The sequence below is a fragment of the Macaca fascicularis genome, chromosome 10 (genome assembly GCF_037993035.2).
Source record: "Macaca fascicularis isolate 582-1 chromosome 10, T2T-MFA8v1.1".
NCBI lineage: Eukaryota > Metazoa > Chordata > Mammalia > Primates > Cercopithecidae > Macaca > Macaca fascicularis.
The window spans coordinates 1,374,673-1,394,976 of record NC_088384.1 but is presented as its reverse complement, the minus strand read 5'-3'; the positions used below and the strand labels follow the sequence as shown (position 1 = coordinate 1,394,976).

At 61.3% G+C, this 20,304-nt stretch overlaps 2 protein-coding genes and 1 long non-coding RNA gene across 12 annotated transcripts in view; 2 read left to right on the top strand and 1 right to left on the bottom strand.

Moving 5' to 3' along the window:
• The window catches only part of MOV10L1 (Mov10 like RNA helicase 1), a 70,902-nt gene extending 70,506 nt beyond the window's left edge, over positions 1 to 396 (top strand). For all 8 annotated transcript variants that reach the window (XM_074003412.1, XM_045363392.3, XM_015457031.4 and 5 more), the window contains one exon: positions 77 to 396. In XM_074003412.1, the coding sequence (XP_073859513.1) occupies positions 77 to 172 (96 nt within the window). In that variant the 3' untranslated portion in view covers positions 173 to 396. The remainder of the gene's footprint in view (positions 1 to 76) is intronic.
• A 6,909-nt stretch (positions 397 to 7,305) lies between these two features.
• On the top strand, positions 7,306 to 16,512 carry PANX2 (pannexin 2). Of its 3 annotated transcripts, XM_045363391.3 has the most exons (4): positions 7,346 to 7,552; positions 11,666 to 11,716; positions 13,199 to 14,662; positions 15,190 to 16,512. In XM_045363391.3, the coding sequence occupies exons 3-4, from the start codon at positions 13,375 to 13,377 to the stop codon at positions 15,531 to 15,533; spliced, it is 1,632 nt and encodes a 543-aa protein (XP_045219326.2). In that variant the 5' UTR covers positions 7,346 to 7,552; positions 11,666 to 11,716; positions 13,199 to 13,374; the 3' UTR covers positions 15,534 to 16,512. The 3 variants fall into 3 exon arrangements, with proteins under 3 accessions (XP_005566995.3, XP_045219326.2, XP_065378023.1); XM_005566938.4 differs by lacking the exon at positions 11,666 to 11,716 and having other exon boundaries at positions 7,306 to 7,552; XM_065521951.2 differs by lacking the exons at positions 7,346 to 7,552; positions 11,666 to 11,716 and adding an exon at positions 12,452 to 12,597.
• Positions 16,053 to 20,277, bottom strand: LOC141407817 (uncharacterized). Its single transcript, XR_012418596.1, has 2 exons — positions 18,117 to 20,277; positions 16,053 to 17,533 (listed from the first exon to the last, which is right to left on the bottom strand). It is a non-coding gene; the product is annotated as an uncharacterized lncRNA (long non-coding RNA).
• Between the last annotated feature and the right edge of the window lie 27 nt (positions 20,278 to 20,304).

Sequence of the window (20,304 nt, the reverse complement as noted above, 5' to 3'; positions counted from 1 at the left end):
GTGGGAAAAAGAGTGCAGCTCCCAGCCTGCTGTGGGAGCCTGACTCACTGGCCATCCGCTTCTCCTCTGTCTGCAGCTGTGGCGACGGGGTGGCAGACCCCTCCTACCCAGTGGTGCCAGAATCTACAGGACCAGAGAAGCATCAGGAGCCCAACTGATCTGCAGTGGCTGACAGCAGCGAAACCATGTGTTCGGCCTGGCCACGATGCTGTTTCCATCTGCTCCGTGGCTCCTGTGGCCTGCCCTTGTCTCACAGCCAGGCGGGACTGTGTGTGGGTGTGGGGCTGCCAGGTTGAACCCAGCTGCTGCTGCCCTGACTTTGGCATATGCCAGCCTGTTCCTGCCACGGGGCAGTCACTGCCGCCCACCCTGAAATAAACCCTCGAGTGACCCCCAGCAGCCTTTCCACCTCGAGATGTGTGCCCATGTCAGTGATGACCAGGGTTTCATGTGGCCTCTCACCCCTGCTAGCACAGGTTTTGGAGATGGCTTGCTGTCCACTTCACCTGAACTAGCCGTGTGCCAGGCTCCAGGCAAGGCTGCCAGCTCCACTCAGCAGAGCGCCAGGGCCATGGACCAGGCATGTAGAGCCCACAGGGCCTGAGGCTTTACATGGGGCCAGGGTTGTGGGGGTGGCAGTCAGGCCTGCCCTAGGCCCAGTACTTCTGGGAGTTTGCAGCTGGGTGGGTTCCTGGGTGCAGGCTTGCACCCTAGGGGTACTGAGTTTAGGGGTCCTTAGAACACATCTCTGGGCCAGAAATAAAACACGTGGAGACGGGCGACGCATCTCAGGCCAGGAGGAGCAGAGAAGTGGCAGGAAGAACACTTGGGGTGAGCCCCGCACTGTCCTCAGCCTGGTAGGCCCAGGCAGAGCCCCCATGCACGGAGGCTGCTGTGCCCACGCTCCTGCAGCCAGCATTTGCTGGACTCCCGCTGCAGAGCACAAGTCCTGGGGCAAGAACCTCTCCATCCCGTCAACCCCAAATCGAAGGGGCGCCCCCAGGGAGGCTGGGGACCTTTCTGACCCAGGTGAGGGGAGCAGTGGGGTCAGCGCTGACACTGAGAGGCTGCCTCTCTGGGCTCAGTGACCTGGATGTCCTGGCAGGTGGGAGAGAGGCAAGAAGCAGGCATGGGGTCCACACCTGAGGGAGTGCTCTTGGGCAGAGACGTGGGGAGCCACTATTGAGGCTGGGCAGGTGTCGTCAGCTGGGGACACCTCAGCAATGATCTGGCGTGTGTCCGGCGTGGCAGGAGACCAGGCAGGGTCATTCTATAAAGGACTCGGGGCACCTGTTCGCTGGTGCAAGAGTGGCAGGGAAGCTGTCAGGTGACAGGGAGGGAGGGGAAGAGAAGGAGGTCAGTGAGGAGGCTGCCCTGGAGGGGCCCAGGCTATGGGGAAGGCAGCACTGCTCAGCCACCCACACATCCCTGCAAAGCAAGGCAAGGGGAGCAGAAGCAAATGGGGTCTGTAGACAGGTGTCATCTGCACAGGATTTTGGACTTTTTTTGAGACAGAGTCTTGCTCTATTGCCCAGGCTGGAGTGCAGTGGCACAGTCATGGCTCACTGCATCCTCAACCTCCCAGGCTCGGGTGATCCTCCCACCTCAGCCTCCCAAGTAGCTGTTACTACAGGTGTGCACCATCACACCTGGCTAATTTTCTGTAGAGACAGGATTTTGCCATGTTGCCCAGATTGGTCTCAATCTCCTGGGCTCAAGTGTTCCGCCCACCTCAACCTCCCAGGTAGTTGAGATCACAGGCGTGTGCCACCACACCTGGCTAATTTGCTTATGATTATTTGTAGAGGCAGTCTCGCTATGTTGGCCAGGCTGGTGCAGAGTTTTCAACTTTGGTGCTTGGAGTCCCCTAAATGAAACCTTAAGGGAGTGTATCTCTTCCCTCATTTTTTTAGTTATCTAAGGTTTTTCTTCATCATGTTTTAAACGTGCTTATGATGTAAGTCACAGCATATTATAAATCTTGCCATTTTATTTATTTTTATTTTTTATTATATTTATTTTTTTATTTTTTTATTTTTAAATTTTTTTTTGAGATGGAGTCTCACTCTGTCGCCCAGGCTGGAGTGCGGTGGTGCAATCTCAGCTCACTGCAAGCTCTGCCTCCCGGGTTCACGCCATTCTCCTGCCTCAGCCTCCCGAGTAGCTGGGACTACAGGTGCCGCCACCACGCCAGGCTTATTTTTTGTATTTTTAGTAAAGACAAGGTTTCACCAAGTTAGCCAGGATGGTCTCCATCTCCTAACTTTGTGATCTACCCACCTCGGCCTCCCAGAGTGTTGGGATTACAGGCGTGAGCCACCGCGCCTGGCCAAATCTTGCCATTTTAAAGAAAAACAATTTAAACAGCGTTTTCAGTGTATCCAGTGGAACAAAAAATGCCGTTACAATGTGATACCATCATCCACTTAGAGGACACCAGCAAGTTGTTCTTTCACAGCTAGAAAGTCTATTTCAATATTCTTTTCCTTGAACTCACATTTCTATTCCACTCCCCCACATGTTTGTATCCTAATGCAAAATGTGTTATGTTTGAAAGGTGTGGGCATCTGGGCACAGAGCAGGATTTCACCCCCACCTCCTTCACCACCACAGGTGTGTAAGGCCAGTGACGTCGCCGATGCGAAGGCTCTGAGGGCAGAAGGCAGCTCACCCCCACTCCCCACTGGACACCAGGGCGAGGGCTGCTGTGCCAGGCTGAGGACAGCGGGACAGCCCCCAGCCTCCCTGGGAGCAGTGTGTGGGGCAACAACCAGGGCTGCTGTTGGCGTCTGTTACTGTGGCATGGCCTGGCCTGTCCCTACCAAACACATCTCAGCACACCCTGACCAAATACACGCACTGAGGCTTAACATGGGAACAATCTGGCCGATTGTTATTCTTATGATTATTATAAATACCCAATCAAAATGACATGCATACATTTCCAGTTTTAGTAATAAGCATAAAAATAAAATTGAACTGGAAATTTTTTTTCTTTTTTCTTTTTTCTTTTTTTTTTGAGATGGAGTTTCACTCTGTCGCCCAGGCTGGAGTGCAGTGGCACAATCTCAGCTCACTGCAAGCTCTGCCTCCTGGATTCAAGCGATTCCCCTGCCTCAGCCTCCTGAGTAGCTGGGATTACAGGCGTATGCCACCATGCCTGGCTAATTTATTTTATTTTATTTTTTTCTTTTTCTTTTTTCGAGATGGAGTCTCACTCTGTCGCCCAGGCTGGAGTGCAGTGGCACGATCTCGGCTCACTGCAACCTCCGCCTCCCAGGTTCAAGCGATTCTCCTGGCTCAGCCTCCCAAGTAGCTGGGACTGCAGGTGCCCGTCACTACACCGGCTAATTTTTTTGTATTTTTAGTAGAGACGGGGTTTCACTGTGTTAGCCAGGATGGTCTCGATCTCTTGACCTCGTGATCCACCTGCCTCAGCCTCCCAAAGTGCTGGGATTACAGGCGTGAGCCACCACGCCTGGCCACCTGGCTAATTTTTGTATTTTTAGTAGAGATGTCGTTTCACCATGTTGGCCAGGCTGGTCTTAAACTCCTGACCTCAAGTGATCCGCCCACCTCAGCCTCCCAAAGTGCTGGGACTACAGGCGTGAGCCACCGCACCTGGCCAGAAATGCATTATTTAATTATCTGTATGGGGCTTATTTGCAAATAATGTCTTCATGCGAAGATATTACTTAGGGCAGAAATGAAAGTTTGTCAGTTTTTTTTCCTGATTTTCATCTTCATGGATATGGAAGCTCAGAAAGCTTGTTGGCCTGAAGAAAGAGATGGGAATACAAGCTCTGCACAGCACTCACCATTTTCAAGATCCTTCCATGTGTTGAAATCTCATGTTAATGTATCACCAAGAGAAAGAAGCAGCTGCTCCCACAATATGGGGATTTGGGAAGACTGTCCTCCAGTCTGGGCCACCGGAGTGTGAAGACCGCAGGGGTGGACCCTTCACTCCCTCCGCACATCCTCCTGAGGAGGGTAGCAGGCCAGGCAGCCAGGGTGTCATCACGGACCTTTGCTCATCATTCCACTCACCTGGAATGAAGATGGCAGCCAGGGTGCCGAGTTTGAATCCAGGTCCCGGCTCTGCCACAGGCGTTCCTCTTGTCAAGCTCCCACCACTTCCTGTGCGAGACAGTGACTGGCCAGTGGTGCTCAGTGGCGCTCAACAGGCATGCAAGATCACACCCACTCAACCGTCCTTGTTCACTGAAAAGCTGCTGTGGCCCAGATGCTGCCCCAGGCAGGGGGGCAACATGCAAAACAAATGCAGCAGGTGCAGGGGCTCATGCCTGCAATCCCAGTACTGTGGGAGGCCAAGGTGGGGGGTGGGGGGGCTGGGGGATCAGGAGTTTGAGGCCATCCTGGGCAATATAGTGAGACCCCGTTTCTACAGATAAAAAAATTTTAAGGTCAGGTGCAGTGGCTTATGCCTATAATCCCAACACTGGGAGGCTGAGGCAGGAGGATCACTTGAGCCCAGGAATTCGAGACCAACCTAGGCAATGTGGCGAAACCCCATCTCTATCAAAGCAATTAGCCAGGTATGGTGGTGCACGCCTGCAGAACCAGCTACTCAGGAGGCTGAGGTGGGAGGATCCCTTGAGCCCAGGAGACGGAGGTTACAGTGAGCCAAGATCACACCCCTGCACTCCAGCTTGGGCAACAGAGAGACCTTGTCTCAAAAAATAATAGTAACAATGTAAAGAAGCCAGGCGTGGTGGCATGCATCTATAATGCCAGCTACTTGAGGGATCAAGGTGGGGGAATTGCTTGAGCCCAGGAGTTCAGGGTTGCAGTGAGCTCTGACCAGTGATGCTCAGGGTTTGCGCAGACCGTGAACACAAACCGCTAGGAATAAAGAAACTCAAAGTACCTCGAAGCTACACTCCCTGCCTCAGAATGGTAGATGCTAGACGGTGGATAGGTCTGAGAGCTGGAAAGAAGATGGTAGATGCTAGACGGTGGATAGGTCTGAGAGCTGGAAAGAAGATGGTAGATGCTAGAAGGTGGATAGGTCTGAGAGCTGGAAAGAAGATGGTAAATACTAGAAGGTGGATCGGTCTGAGAGCTGGAAAGAAGACAGGGACAGGAAGCTTTTTCACTGATGGTGTGAGCGTGCACTGGTCCAGCACTTCTGGAAAGCATGGAGAGGCACCCGTGCGAAAGCAGAAAGTGCATCTGAAAAACAAAGACACCCACCCAGCAGCCACACTCAGAGGGGCTGGAACTCACTGCTCTGGGTTATCTGGGAGTGACTGAGTTGCCTGGGGGGTGACTTGGTTATGTGAGGGGTGGCTGGGTTCTCTGGGGTGACGGTTCTCTGGGGGTGACTGGGTTATATGGGATGAGTTATCTGAGGGGTGCCTGGGTTATCCAGGAGATGACTGGTTTATCTGGTTTCCTGAAGGGGACTTGATTATTTGAGGATGATTATTTTATCTGGGATGACTGGGTTATCTGGAGGTGACCGAGTTACCGGGTGAATAGGTTGTGTGAGAGGTGCCTGGGGTGATTAGTTTATCTGGCAGTGACTGGGTTATCTGCTAGGGGTGATTTATCTGGAGGTGCCTGGGTTATTTGGGGTGACTGGGTTTATCTGGGGTGACTGGGTGGTTGGGTGCTGGGATTGGATGTAGCTGAACTGTCTGCCTTAGGATGAAGTTTGCTGGAAGCCATGGGCGGGCATCCCTCAGAAACATGCAAGGATCTTTAAAAGCACAGACAGCGTGAAAGCTCAAAGCAGACACACATCCCCTCTGCAGCCGAGGGAGGCAGGGGGACCTCCTGGTTTGCTCACAGCAGTGGCCGGCCTGCGAACACTGGGGCTCAAAATACATTTTTGGAATGAATTATTGAATGAACTTAAAACTCCAATCACGCTGAATCTTTTATATGAAAGATTGTGCACGTACGTCCTGGTATAGTGGGAAGGGAACCTGCACAAGGGAAAACCGCTGCCCCAAAGAGGACCCTGTGGGCGGGGACCACGCGGGATGCACCCGCGCCTGAAGCCAGACTCCCGGCTCCCCAAGGGAGAACAGAACGGAGGGCGGGGCTGTGGGGAGCGGAGGGGATGAAGGTCAGGGAGGCGGCGGGGGCCCCCTGAGCTGGCACAGGCCCTGGGAACGCCTGTGGAACAGGGGACGGGATGGGGCGTGTGGGGGAGGAGGTGCGGGCTGCAGAAGTGGGGTCCCCGCGGCGGTGATGGGGTCACTCACGGCGGCGGGACTGGGGGTACTGGGGGGGTCAGGTGGGGGCGGGGCTGCATTGGAGGGTGTGGGGCGGGGAGATGCCCTCATTGTCCGCGCACGGGCGCCCGAGCCCGGGGAAGAGGGCGCCGGCCTCCCCACCCGTGGCCGCAGCACCCCAGGAGCGCGGGAGCTTCCGGGCCCACAGCGGGGCGCGGCTGGGGCAGGTGGGGGGCCCGGGCGAGGAAGCCCCTTCTGCGTCCTGGGCTGGGCGAAGAGCCCTGCGGTGCGGCGGGGGCAGCCCCAGCGCGCGCCCGGTCCTCGAGTCGCCACCGAGCGGCGCCCCCGCCCCGGCCCGGAGCCCCGCAGGGCCGCCCCCACCCCTGCCCACCCTCTCGCGGGCCGGGGCGGCCCCCACCCCGCCACCCCGCGTTCCCAGGAAGACGGACCGGTCATTACTCATTCATTTCATTTCATTTAAATATTTTCTGCAAAGTCATCGCCCGCGCCGCATCTGCGTTGCGGGGGGCGGGGTGGGGGCGGAGCCACGCCGCGGAGTCGCCGCAGGTAAACAGCCCCCTCCCCGCGGCGGGAGCGGGGCCGCCGGCCCCAGACAGGGACAGCAGCCGCCGCCCGCGCTCCGGGCCGGGATCCCGCCGCCGCCCCCGCCGGAGGCACGCGCCAGGGCGGGGGCCGGGCTGCGGCGGAGGCGGGCGGCTCCTGTGCCCCCCACCCCCGCGCCGGCCTCGGCCGCCCGACCCCTGCCCCCGGGGGCGGCGGCGGAGCGCCCCCCAAACCCCGCCGCGGGCTCCGCGCCCGGCCAGCCCCGCTCCCGCCCCGCGCCTCCAGCTACTCCCATCCCCCGGAGCACCCCGCTCGGTCCCGGCGTCCCCTGCCACCCTCTCCCGCGCCCCCCGTCCCCATCCCCGTCCCCGTCCCGCGCCCTCACGCTCCCCGATCCCCGCCCCCGCGCTGCGCGTCGCCTCCCGCCCGCGCCCCCCTCGCCGGGCCCCGCCCCGCGCCCCCCGCCCCGCCCGCGCCCCCCTCGCCGGGCCCCGCCCCGCCCCGCGCCCCCCGCCCCGCCCGCGCCCCCCCTGCCGGGCCGCGCCCCCCGCCCCCCATGCACCACCTCCTGGAGCAGTCGGCGGACATGGCGACCGCGCTGCTGGCGGGAGAGAAGCTGCGGGAGCTGATCCTGCCGGGCGCGCAGGACGACAAGGCGGGCGCGCTGGCCGCGCTGCTTCTGCAGCTGAAGCTGGAGCTGCCGTTCGACCGCGTGGTCACCATCGGCACCGTGCTGGTGCCCATCCTGCTGGTCACCCTGGTCTTCACCAAGAACTTCGCAGGTGAGGCCGGCGGCCGGGGCGCGGGGCGCGGGCAGGGGGCCGTCCGCAGGTGTCCGGGCGCTGGCGCTTCCCGCGTCCCCGGCGGCTCCGTCCAGCCGCGCCCACCGTGACCTGGCTGCGTCCGCGGCGTCCCAGGCACCTTCCACAGCCGCCCCCATCCTCGCAGGTGTGGCTGGTCGCTGGTCGCCCAGACCCCTCGTCTCTATTTTATTGTTGTTCTTCCTTCCATTCGTCCGCCCATGAGCTGCGGGTGGGACTAGGCCTGTCTGGACCCAGGGGTCCCAAATGTCATGAGACATGGGGTCTGGTTTGGAGAATGTCACAAGCAGCATCTGAGGGGGTGCGGGGTGGCCAGGTGGGGACCAGGAAAGGCCAGGACGGGTGTTGAGAGCAGAGAGCTGATTACAGGGGCTGGTGGAGCTGCCGGGCAGGGTCCCCGGGCTGGACTTGGGTGGAAGGAGGGCAGAGTGAGTCTCTGAGAGGCCCAGGCCTTCCACCCCTCCGGCGGCCCGAGGCCTATCCTGGGGCACTGGTGGCCTCTGAAGGTCTGAAGCAGGGGAGCTAGCACAGGGCAGGGCCACGTGTCAGAGCAGGGAGCCTGGAGCTCCTGCATGGAGATGGGAGCTGGACCAGGGCAGGGACCCGGGCTGGTTAGATCAGGACCAGTGAGGGCACCTGAAGCCTCCCAGGCGAGGCAGGAAGATGGACAGAGCAGCCAGCCTGCCTGTGAGCCTCTGCGGGGTGGGGTTCTGGTGCCTTTGCCCTCCCTAAGGAGCGGGGCGAGACAGGTGGAGCCAAGAACTTCCTCCCCTGGGGTCTGGGCCAAAGCAAGGGGGATCAGGGTCTCCTGGCCTGTGTGGCCCAGAGGGGCCAGTCTGCAGCAGGGAGGGGTGCTGGGGCCCTGGGGCCCTCTCTTCTGCAGCCTCCAAACCTTGGCGGACCCTGCCTTAGCACTGGTGCTTCCTGAATCTCCCAGGTGACTCCTTAAGGAGTCACCAGGCCTGAGGGTGGACATTGGCCAGGCTGTCTGATCCCACCCAGGGGCGGAGGAGGGCTCTGCTGGTCTCCTCTTGGACACTGGAGCCCAGACACCGGGGATTAGAGGACCCCTGGGGTGGGCGCACAGCACACACTGAAGAGCAGGGAGCCCGGGCGTGCGGGGGCCTTGGGGCAGGCCCAGCATGTCCAGGTGCCATGTGTGTTCTCTGTGTTTGTGGCAATAAAGTACCACAAACTAGGCAGTTTCAAATAGCAGACATTTATCTCTCATGGTTCCGGAGGCCAAAAGTCCAAACTCAAGGTGTCGGCAGGGCCCTGCTCCCTCCAAAGCTCTAGGCAAGGGACCTTCCAGCCTCGTGCTGACCTGCGCACCTTGGCTCATGGCCACCTCACCCAGTCTCTGCCTCTGTCTTCTCATGGGTTTCTTCCCTCCCTGTCTGTGTCCAAATTTCCCTTTTCTTTTTCTTTTCTTTTTTTTTTTTTTTTTTTTTTGAGACAGCGTCTTGGTATGTCGCCCAGGCTGGAGTGCTGTGGTACGATCTGCAACCTCCACCTCTCAGGCTCAGGTGATCCTCCTGCCTCAGCCTCCAGCCTGGGACCACAGGCATTCAACACCACACCCAGCTAATTTTTGTGCCATGTTCTCCAGACTGGTCTCAAACTCCTGGGCTCAAGTGATCCTCCCACTTCAGCTTCCCAAAGTGCTGGGACTACAGGCGTGAGCCACTGTGCCCTTTTTTTGAGACAAAGTCTTGCTCTATCACCCAGGCTGGAGTGCAATGGTGCGATGTCGGCTCACTGCAAGCTTCACCTCCCGGGTTCAAGCGATTCTCCTGCCTCAGCTTCCCAAGTAGCTGGGACTGCAGGCTCCCGCTACCACGCCCAGCTAATTTTTGTATTTTTAGTAGAGACGGGGTTTCACCGTGTTGGCCAGGCTGGTCTCAAACTCCTGACGTCAGGTGATCCGCCCACCTCGGCCTCCCAAAGTGCTGGCATTACAGGCGTTAACTACTACCCCCGGCCCAACTTTCTTCTTTAAAACGGAAAGGAAGCGAGTGCTCTGCCCCCGAGCACCCTCCCGGGAGCCTATGGGCTGGTTCCTCTTTTTGGCCTCAGCATCCTTGGTGGGCCGAGCGCAGCCCCGCAGCCCTTGATGCCGCAGGGCAGGGTTGGGCCTGAGGGCCCGTGTGGCCAGCTGCTGTCTCGGGATGCGGCACCCTCGAAGGTTGAGGGCCAAGTCTCAGGGTCTCCAGGGTGGGCCGGAGAAGGCTGTTGGTCCCCCTCAGCCTGCAGAGACTGGAGAATGTAGCAGGTGCACAGCCACCGCCAGGATTAGCTTCCTATGGCTGCTGGAACAAACCTACAGGTCAGAAACCAGATGCGAGTCTCATGGGGCTAAAACGACCGTGTCAGCAGGGCTGGCTCCAGGGGGAATCCACTTTCCGCCTTCTCCGGCCTCCGGAGACCTCCACATTCCTGGCCTTGCAGCCCTTCCTGCGTCCTGAGAGCCGGCCGCGTGGCGTCCTCTCTCCCACCTCCGCTTCTGTCCTCACATCCCCTCCCTGACTCTGACCCTCTTAGAGGAAACCTGCAGTTGCCGCCCACCAAGACCCCCAACCTAGGCATGTCTGCAAAGTCCTCGTGAACTGGGAAACGTGACACCGCCACAGGCTCCAGGGTTGGGATGTGGCATCTTTGGGGGCCATGAATCTGCTCACTGCAGACCCCGTGTGGAGGTCTGTAAGGCCAGGGGAATCGGGGAAGAGCCAGGGCCTGGCCTGGGCCGAGGGCTTTGAGGATGAGGCAATGGTCTGAGATGACTAGACAGGGTTTGGCCAGCAGACAGGAGGAGCCTGTGCAGAGCCAGGGGGTCCTGGAGAGGTGTCCCCACTCCCCAGGTGGGAGGGGCTGTCGGGAGGGACCCAGCTTCACCCTTGGGGGTCACCTTGGGGCCATGTGCAGCCCAGACCACAGGGGTGGGCTGGAGACAAGCTTGGGGATGGCAGAACCGAGGAAGGGCACAACTGGGGGAGGGCCGGGAGGCTGGGCTGTGGCCTGGGGCCCTGTGGACAGCATTCCAAATATGGGAATATGGGCCGTGGTGGGGTGCGCTCAGACACCCATTCAGAGGTGCTCCAGGCAGCACCAGGCCCCTGGCTGCCAACTCTGACATTGTCACTGGGGCTCTGAGGACTTGGTGTCACAGGCTTCTTGGCTGGGAAGCCAGTGTTCTCTCTTGGGGCATAGCTGGCATGACCAGGGTCCACACAGCAGTGTCTCCTGATAAAGGGGCCCCTGGCGGCGGCTCTGTCTGCCCTGTCGGATGGGCCAGGCCTTCCTGCCTCTCATTTGGACACCTGCACTGGCCAAGGCAGGGTCCCACTGTCCCTGGGAAGTCCCAGAGCAGGGCCTCAGGCAAAGGACCCATGGCAGTTGCTGTGTGTGGGATGGGCCCATGAATTTGGGCTCAGTAGCCCCTCTCTGCTGCTCCACCCCAAGTCAGGCCAGCACCCCTGGCCCTGGCATCCCCTGCTGGAAGCTGCGGCAGCATCCACCGGGAGAGGCCCAGCTGCCGGCACAGCTTTGAGTCCATCAGGACCTGCTAAGGCTGCCAGGAGCACCCTGCGCCCTGCAGGTGCGGCAAGTCCAGGGAGGAGGAAGGCCTTGCTGGACATGCCTTGGGGCCCCCAAAGGGCTGGGCCGCTCACCTGCCGTGAGTCAGGGCAGTATCCTTGGTTGAGCAGATGAGGAAACTCAGGTCAGAGTGACAAGCAGGACTTAGCTTCCTCTTGCTGCCGCCATCCGGCAGGGAGACAGTAACAGGAGTGAGGAGTTCGGGTCCAAGTGAGGCTCCACACAGTGGGGGCAGCTCGCCAGACATGTGGCGCAGGGTGGGGCCCCTGCTTTCATTCACCCTGGAGGAGGCCAGGCCGTCCCCTGCCCCAGAGACAAGGAGCACTCCTTCCTGTCTCCCTGCGGCCCCACTGGAGTCTGGGCCAGGGGTTCTGGGGCCTCTCCCCACCCATGTTGGCCACACATGCCCAGCAAGGGTGGCTGCCAGGGATGGGCCCAGCTCAGGACGGGACACAAACCTGTCCCTGTTCTCTTCCCCAGGGTGGACGCTCTTCTCTGGCTCCTGGGATTGGCTGTGAGAACAAAACATAAGTAAATAAAATGTGCCATTTTCTCAACCAAGAGAGTGGATTCCTTTGCCTTGTCCGGTTTGCTCTTCTCTGAGTCCAGCTCAATGTCCCCACCGAGGACTCGGGCCTCAGGTCCCAGCTTTTCCTGCCTCTTCCCAGGTTTCCCCCCAAACCCTCCAGAGTCCCCAGGACCCTCAGAAGGATCCGATGACTCATGGGAGCCCAGCCTTAGGGGTTGTCCTCGAACCCTCCCTGAGCAGACTGTCCAGACTGGTGGATGTGCGTCAGTGGCGATACAATGGCAGCCAGGAGCTCCATGTGCGGTCTGAGGGGCTCGTTGCTGAGCCGGGTTCAGGGCTGGAGGTGCCCAGCTGTGTCACCAGCCGTCTTGCCCAGCCCCCGGGCCCCTGTGGGGCGTCAGCAGTGAATGCCGCTCTTCTCAGAGTGGGCGGAGTCTCTAATCTGCCTCGCTTTCCGACCCTCATTCAGGTCTCGGCACAGACGGACAGGCCTGTCCCTGTTGCTTCTGGTCTGTGGGGAGGGGATTGCGCTGATGTGGGTCCTGCCCTGGGGCTGCTCTTTGGGGCTGGGAGACAAGGCCAAGGCTGGTGTGGGCCCCGTCACATGTGCTGTGTGAAGGGCTCAGCCTGGACAGACGGCACAGTGGCTGGAGGCCCCAGGCTTTGAGCCTTCCTGGGAAACATTAGCAAGATCCCAGGCGCTCAGACCCCACACTGAGCCAAGGCGCGAGTGTCCTGAACGCTTTTACTGCCGTGTGTGCCATTGTCACCTGCAGGCACAGACACGGTCTTGAGGGAAAACAGAGTTCAGTGACGACCATTTGCCTGCAGTTTGAGGGACCCCCTCTTTTCAATTTTAGCAGGAGATACCGCAGTCCAGCAGGTGACATCCCCAATCGGCCCCACCTGGTGTCCGGGGTCCCCAGGCTGGCCAGTCCCCAGAACAGCGGGTCTTAGGGAGGTGCCCCTCACCCGCAAGGGTGGGCAGAGCCCATACTGGCTTCCCAGTGCTGTAGAAACCACCCTGCCAGCTAGCAGCACCTGAGCCAACCGCCTTCCTCCCAGGGAAGCACATGGCCCATGGCTGGGACCTGGTTTGGGTCCGGCTGTGTGGATAGAAGAGGGACCCTGCCTGGGAGTCCCGACCTGCCTTGGTCCTCTCTGGGATTTGGTTTCGCCTTGTGCACACAGTCCTTGTGACATTTGGACAGGTGCGTGGCTCAGGTGGTTTCGCAGGCGGCCATGGCTTCAACCTGCAGGTGCCTCCCAGCTGACCTCGTGGGGGTATTCAGGGCCAGACCCCCACACCACCGTGGTGGGGGAGGGGGTGGGGTTCATTTGGGGAACCACAGGCGCTGTGTGGGAGGAGGCTGGAGAGGCTCCTGGGAGGGGTTTGGTAGGGACGTGGTCAGGTCCAGCCCGGTTTCTTCAGCCCAGCCCGAGCCGCCTCCCCGCCCCAGCCCGTGTCTCCTCTTTGCCCCCAGAGGAACCCATTTACTGTTACACCCCGCACAACTTCACGCGCGACCAGGCGCTGTACGCCCGCGGCTACTGCTGGACGGAGCTGCGGGACGCGCTGCCCGGCGTGGACGCCAGCCTGTGGCCGTCGCTGTTTGAGCACAAGTTCCTGCCCTACGCGCTGCTGGCCTTCGCCGCCATCATGTACGTGCCCGCGCTGGGCTGGGAGTTCCTGGCCTCCACGCGCCTCACCTCCGAGCTCAACTTCCTGCTGCAGGAGATCGACAACTGCTACCACCGGGCGGCCGAGGGCCGCGCGCCCAAGATCGAGAAGCAGATCCAGTCCAAGGGCCCGGGCATCACGGAGCGCGAAAAGCGCGAGATCATCGAGAACGCGGAGAAGGAGAAGAGCCCGGAGCAGAACCTGTTCGAGAAGTACCTGGAGCGCCGCGGCCGCAGCAACTTCCTGGCCAAGCTGTACCTGGCGCGGCACGTGCTGATCCTGCTGCTGAGCGCCGTGCCCATCTCCTACCTGTGCACCTACTACGCCACGCAGAAGCAGAACGAGTTCACCTGCGCGCTGGGCGCGTCCCCGGACGGGGCGGCAGGTGCGGGGCCCGCGGTGCACGTGAGCTGCAAGCTCCCGTCCGTCCAGCTGCAGCGCATCATCGCGGGTGTGGACATCGTGCTGCTGTGCGTCATGAACCTCATCATCCTCGTCAACCTCATCCACCTCTTCATCTTCCGCAAGAGCAACTTCATCTTCGACAAGTTGCACAAAGTGGGCATCAAGACGCGCCGGCAGTGGCGCCGCTCGCAGTTCTGCGACATCAACATCCTGGCCATGTTCTGCGACGAGAACCGCGACCACATCAAGTCGCTCAACCGGCTGGACTTCATCACCAACGAGAGTGACCTCATGTACGACAACGTGGTCCGGCAGCTGCTGGCGGCGCTGGCGCAGTCCAACCACGACGCCACCCCCACGGTGCGCGACTCGGGGGTGCAGACCGTGGACCCCAGCACCAACCCCGCCGAGCCCGACGGCGCCGCCGAGCCGCCCGTGGTCAAGCGGCCGCGCAAGAAGATGAAGTGGATCCCCACCAGCAACCCGCTGCCGCAGCCCTTCAAGGAGCCGCTGGCCATCATGCGCGTGGAGAACAGCAAGGCGGAGAAACCGAAGCCCGCGCGCAGGAAGACGGCCACTGACACGCTGATAGCGCCGCTGCTGGACCGCTCCACCCACCACTACAAGGGCGGAGGAGGCGACCCAGGCCCAGGCCCTGCCCCCGCGCCCGCCCCGCCGCCCGCCCCCGACAAGAAGCACGCGCGCCACTTCTCCCTGGACGTGCACCCCTACATCCTCGGCACCAAGAAGGCCAAGCCCGAGGCGGTGCCCGCCGCCCTGCCCGCCTCCCGGAGCCAGGAGGGGGGCTTCCTGTCCCAGGCGGAGGACTGTGGGCTGGGCCTGGCCCCGGCGCCCACCAAAGGTAGGGGCCGGGCTGGGGACTGGGGACGGAGGACTGGGGATGGGAGAGGCGCCCACAGCCACAGCGGCCCACGGGAGCCTGCCCAGGGCGCTAGGGAAGGGAGGGGGCCTGGTTTGAGGCCCCCTCAAAGGGGGAAGGGAGGAGGCCAAGGTTTGAACCGTCTGCATCAAACGGACTCTGTCAAGGTGAGCCTCAGGCCAGGCAGGGCCCTGGAGACCCCCCGGAGGCAGGTGGGGAGGAGGCAGGCTGGGAGGGAGGCGCTCCTGGTCAGCTTCCTGGAGCTCCGCGTGCGCGGTGGAGCCAAGTTCCTCGGGTGAGGAAATTCCACCGACGGCACTGCGGCTCCAGGACAGTGGGGCGGGGCGTGTGCCCAGGCCAGCTGCTGTGTGCAGGGGCGTCCAGACCCAGCACCTCCAGGGCCCTTCAGAGCCGTGAGCCCTGCTCCCCCGCCAGCCTGCACTGGGTGGGCGCTGAGAGGGGCGCAGTGGCGGCTGGCGTGAGATATCTGTGCTCTTGGCTGTTTGCAGATGCTCCGCTCCCCGAGAAGGAAATCCCGTACCCCGCAGAGCCAGCCCGGGCAGTGCTTCCCTCGGGGGGCCCGTTCCACGTCCGCTCACCTCCCGCCGCGCCTGCTGTGGCCCCTCTGACACCAGCCAGCCTGGGCAAGGCGGAGCCCCTCACCATCCTGAGCCGAAACGCCACGCACCCGCTGCTACACATCAACACGCTGTACGAGGCCCGGGAGGAGGAGGAAGGGGGCCCCCGCCTGCCGCAGGACGTGGGGGACCTCATCGCCATCCCTGCCCCGCAGCAGATCCTCATCGCCACCTTCGACGAGCCGAGAACGGTCGTGAGCACTGTGGAGTTTTGAGGGATGGCACCGCCCAGGCCGTCAGAGCCCCTCCAGATGCCTCCCGGCGGACACCAGCCCTGCGTGGACGTGGCCTCTACTTCGACCGCACTGCCCACATCCCCAACCTCCGTCCGCATGCCTGGGGCCGCCACCCCACCCGCTCCACAGGGGAACCCACCCCGACGGCATCGCCAGGCACTGGCTGGGGCGGGAAAAGGTGGCCCCGTGGAGCCGGTGGCCAGGAAGGCTGAAGCCGGCTTCCCATGCTCCTGCATCAGGCGCCCAGCCGTGTGTGGGGGCCTCCAGATGAAGAGTTTATTTTTGTAGTCCGTTTCGTCCTGGCCCCGGGCTTGGCGGGACAGCCCAGCTCCCCCAGCCCAGAGCCAGGGAAAAGGAAGGTGGAGCCGGTCCCACCAGTGGGGTGGCCACGCCCATGGGGTCACGTGCTCAGGGGTCACCCCCTGCAGGGACCTGATGCCCTCGGGTGGGAGGGACCGAGGTCCACCCTCGGGTCAAAGATCAACATGCACTTTCTCCTTGTTGCCTGACATACATTTTATTTTACTAAGACTGCTGTACCGAACAAGCATATTTATCATCAGGAGACTTAGGATGGGTTTAAAGCAGGATGGTGTGTGTGTGTGAACGGGCATGAGCAGAGGTGGGCGTGAGCAAGCGGGTGTGTATGTACGAGTCTGCACGTGTATGCATGTGCACAGAGGGTGTGGTGCCAGCTTGGGTGGGATTGTGTGTGAGCAGGCGGGTGAGTGAGCAAGTGCGCGCTGGCGCGTGGCCCATGTATGAGGAGGGAAGCAGCCCAACGCAATAACCACGTCCCCCACCTGGGCCCCCTGCCGTGGCTGAGGCCACACGGCTTCCTGTGGGAGCCCCGGCTGGCACCCGGCTGGTCCCACCCCGAATACCTCAGCCGTGGAGGCCATGTGATGCAGAATTAACAAGGTAGCACCGAGCATATCAATAAATATTATTCTGATAACCGCCTGTGCTCGGCCGGGGACTTTGCCTCCCTCCACACCCGTCCCCTGACTCGGCGCCTCTCGTGGGGGTGCTGGGGGACGTGGGGCAGGGGCCGCCTTCAAACGCGTGATGGGGGCCCCTCTGCACCCACAGCAGGTGTCACACTTGGAGCAGGACATGCCCTGGACTCAGGCTGTGGGCACGGAGGCGATTCAGCTGTGGCCTGAAGCCCTTGGGCACACAGGCTTGGGAGACGAATGCACGACCCCCTTAGTCTTCCCGCTCCGGCAGGGGAGCGAGGAGGGGGAGTGTGAGGCACCCTCTAGGAGAACAGAGAGCTGGCAGGATCCAGGAAGGCTTCCTGGAGGAGGTGCCCTCAGTGTGGTCTGGGATGCTCAAAACAACATGGAGGTCCTGTGCAGGCGCCTTTGCTGGGGCCAGGACTCCATGGAACAAGGCTGGTCCCGTGGGTGCACCATGGAGCCACGTGCCCTGTAGACCCCGGCAGGTGACCCTGAGAGTCTGAACAGAGGCTCCTTGAAGACAGGTGGCTGGGCAGCGAGGCCAGAACCCCATGGGGGCTGGAGTGGGGTCGGTGGTGTAGGTCACTAATTGCAAGGGTGGGCGCTGCTGAGATCAGAACGGTCTCACCTCCCGCCTGGCCTGGGTTTCCTGGAAGCCCCGTCGCCAGGCCCCTCCTGGAGCAGCCCTGAGTGGGCAGGGCAGGGCTCCCCAGGTTCCCAGGAGTCAGGAGGAAGGGTCTCTCCAGGGTGTGGCCCCCACGGCCAGGGCCTAGTGTGAGACACACGGGGACACAAGCTGGAGGGTGTATCTCGCCCTCCACATTAAAACGGAGGTTTTTATACTCTTCTGGGCTGGCAAGGCCTCTTGCCATTAAAAGAGCTGGGCCAGGCGCCAGGGTATACGCCTGTCATGGGAGGCTGAGGTGGGAGGATCACTTGAGGACAGGATTCGAGGCTTCAGTGAGCCATGATTGCGCGACTGCACTCCAGCCTGGGCGACTCCACGAGACCCTGTCTCTAAAAAAAAATAAAAAATTTACTCAGATACCCCGTGCCACCCAGGGCCACGCAGGAGGGCACCGGATTGTCACAGACACAGGCAATGGGGGGAAGCGTGGGCAGGGCCTTCACCGTGACTCCACCAAAGGAACGAGTGGGGTGGGGCCACAGGCTCGTGACTCCAGAGTGGACACCCTGGTGGGTGCTGGGCAGGGGCTGCCCCTGGCTGCCGGGTACGTAGCCCAGGGCGATAAGGGCAGGGGGATAGGGCCTAGTGTGTGAGAGCCCACGGAGGAGGCCTGGAGGGGGTGTGGGCCCTGAACCCAGGAGCTTGCACAGGAAGTTGTTTGCTGACAAATCGGTGGGCCCTAGGAGAGGCAATCTCACCAGGGCCAGCAAGGACCCGGAGGTCAAAGCAATGAAGCAGAAAATAAAAGGCATAGTTTGGCCGGGCGTGGTGGCTCACACTTGTAATCCCAGCACTTTGGGAGGCTGAGGTGGGCAGATCATCAGGTCAGGAGTTTGAGACCAGTCTGGCCAACATAGTAACACCCTGTCTCTACTAAAAATACAAAAATTAGCCGGGCGTGGTGGTGCGTACCTGTAATCTCAGCTACTCAGGAGGCTGAGGCAGAAGAATCGCTGGAACCCAGAAGGTGGAGGTTGCAGTGAGCCAAGATCATGCCGCTGCACTCCAGCAGCATGGGCGACAGAGCGAGATTCCGTCTCAAAAAAAAAAAACGCAGTTCTTCATGCTCACCTAACTCGGGACACCTCCCCAGCCTGCACACCCATGTGCCCAGCATTCCCACAGATGCCAGCCCAGGCCAGCCTGGTTGTGCAGGGAGGGCTGAGCCCTGGGCCTTGGCAGTAGGCCTTGGTCCTGCACCCACAGACCAGCTCAGTGGCGAGGGTGGACAGGACATGGCAGCTGAGGAGACCTGAGGGATGCTGGCCTCCAGTGGTAGCGTTTGCCATGGGCATCCTTGCTGCTCTGAAGCTGGGGCTGAGGTCCTACCTCCAGGGCCCTCCTCAACCTCACACGTGCACCCATCCTCCCTGCCCCAGAGGCCACCCAGCATCCCACATGGCTCGGCTCAGAGAGGGAGACGTCCAGTAGTCCTTGGGGGCAGCTGGTCTGGGTGGTGCTGAGTCCCTCAGGCCCTGTATCCCAGATCGTGAGAGGGGAGCTGCCCTGCCCAGAAAACGTCTCGGCCGATGTGGGGCTTGAGCTGAGCTGGGGGACAGAGGAGGCCTCAGGTGGAGCCACTGGAGTCTTCAATGGGGCCAGGGCCATGGGCAGCAGCCACGCTGCCCATCCCCCGCCTGTGGGCCTCGGCCTGGCAGGAGGTGTCAAACCAGCTCCTGTCTGGAAAGAGGTTCGTGCCTCAAGTGAGCACCCCGCCCTGGGCTGGAGCCGGCCCTCCTCGCGGCCCATGATGGGGAACTGGTGTCCGTCCTACAGTGAGACGCTGGCTCCCGACTCTCCCAGGCAACACCACCGTCTCATCCCCAGACCTGTTCCTCTGGCTATGTCCTTGCCAGCTGTGCCACATTCCTAGAGGCAGGCGGGCAGAGGCCTGAAAGGGTGGCGCTCACCCTTGGCACTGGGTCAGGGCTGAACCAGCCCCAACCCCCTTCCCCCATGGGGCTCCCTCCCTCCCCTTGCCCCAATGCCTGCTTCTGTGGGATCTGTCACTCTGCTCTGAATGGGACTTGGCCCTTCCTCAAGGTCCACCCCTTGAAGACAAAGCCAGCTGGGGACCAAGACTGTCCCTCCCAGCACAAATGGCTTCACACAGTTTGTTTCTGTTCCTCATGACCCCCACCCTCCCTAGGATGACTCCTCACTGCCCCCAGGGCACCTCAAGAAACACCTCCTCTGGCCGCTCCATGAACAGGGCATCCACACGGCCAGCCCCCCGGGGTCGGGGCCTCAAAAGCTCTGGCACCCCAGGGTGCACGTCCTCCACCTCCACCTGACCCTCTTCCCAAGGCAACCCCACCTGCCCCCTACGGCGAAGGTACGGAGCCTGCCCAGAGAAGAGCAGGCTTGGGAGCAGACCTTTAGAAGACAAGCTCAGCCTGGGATGTGGGTGGTGGTGCAAGGCCAGTGGCTGAGGTCCTGCCTCAGTTTCCCCCACATGCTCCCCAAGGACTCAATCTCCCCCTGTTCTGCTTCTCACCCCCCACAGCCTAGTGCAGCCCTGCAGGAGACCCCAGCCGGATCGGAGGGCAGTTCTGCTTCTCCACTGTCTACTGCCCACCGGAGGCTGGGATCTCGGACACCCTCCCCTCCCCGACTGGCCACCTTGCCCAGGTGAGTCAGAGGGTCGTTCTGCAGCCCAAGGGCCGGCGTTGGTTTGAAATAGTGCCTCCTCCCCCTCCCTGAGCATAGGCAGGCCTGGCAGGTGGATAGTACTGTCCCTCTCGTGGAGAAGGAGGGGCTCCAGGAGGACCTTGCACCCATTCCAGACGGCCAGACGGCCAGGACCGAGAACCCAGGCCTCCAGCTCCCAGGCCAGGGATCTTCCCTCCACACCAACCCAGCGCTGAGAAATGGGTGAGGTAGAGCCGGGGCCACTGCCAACCGCTGCCCTCCTATGAGGATGTGGCCGAGGTGGTCAGAAAGGCAGAATGACCACAAAGGCAGCGAATAATGAAAATGAATGGAGAGGGTGTGAGCCAGAGGCCCTAGAGCCCAAAGTGAGTGTCCTTCACTGAACCAGGAGGACACAGGCCTCTTTGGGGACCAGGAAGCTGTAGGAGGGGGCGGAGCCTCTTGTGTA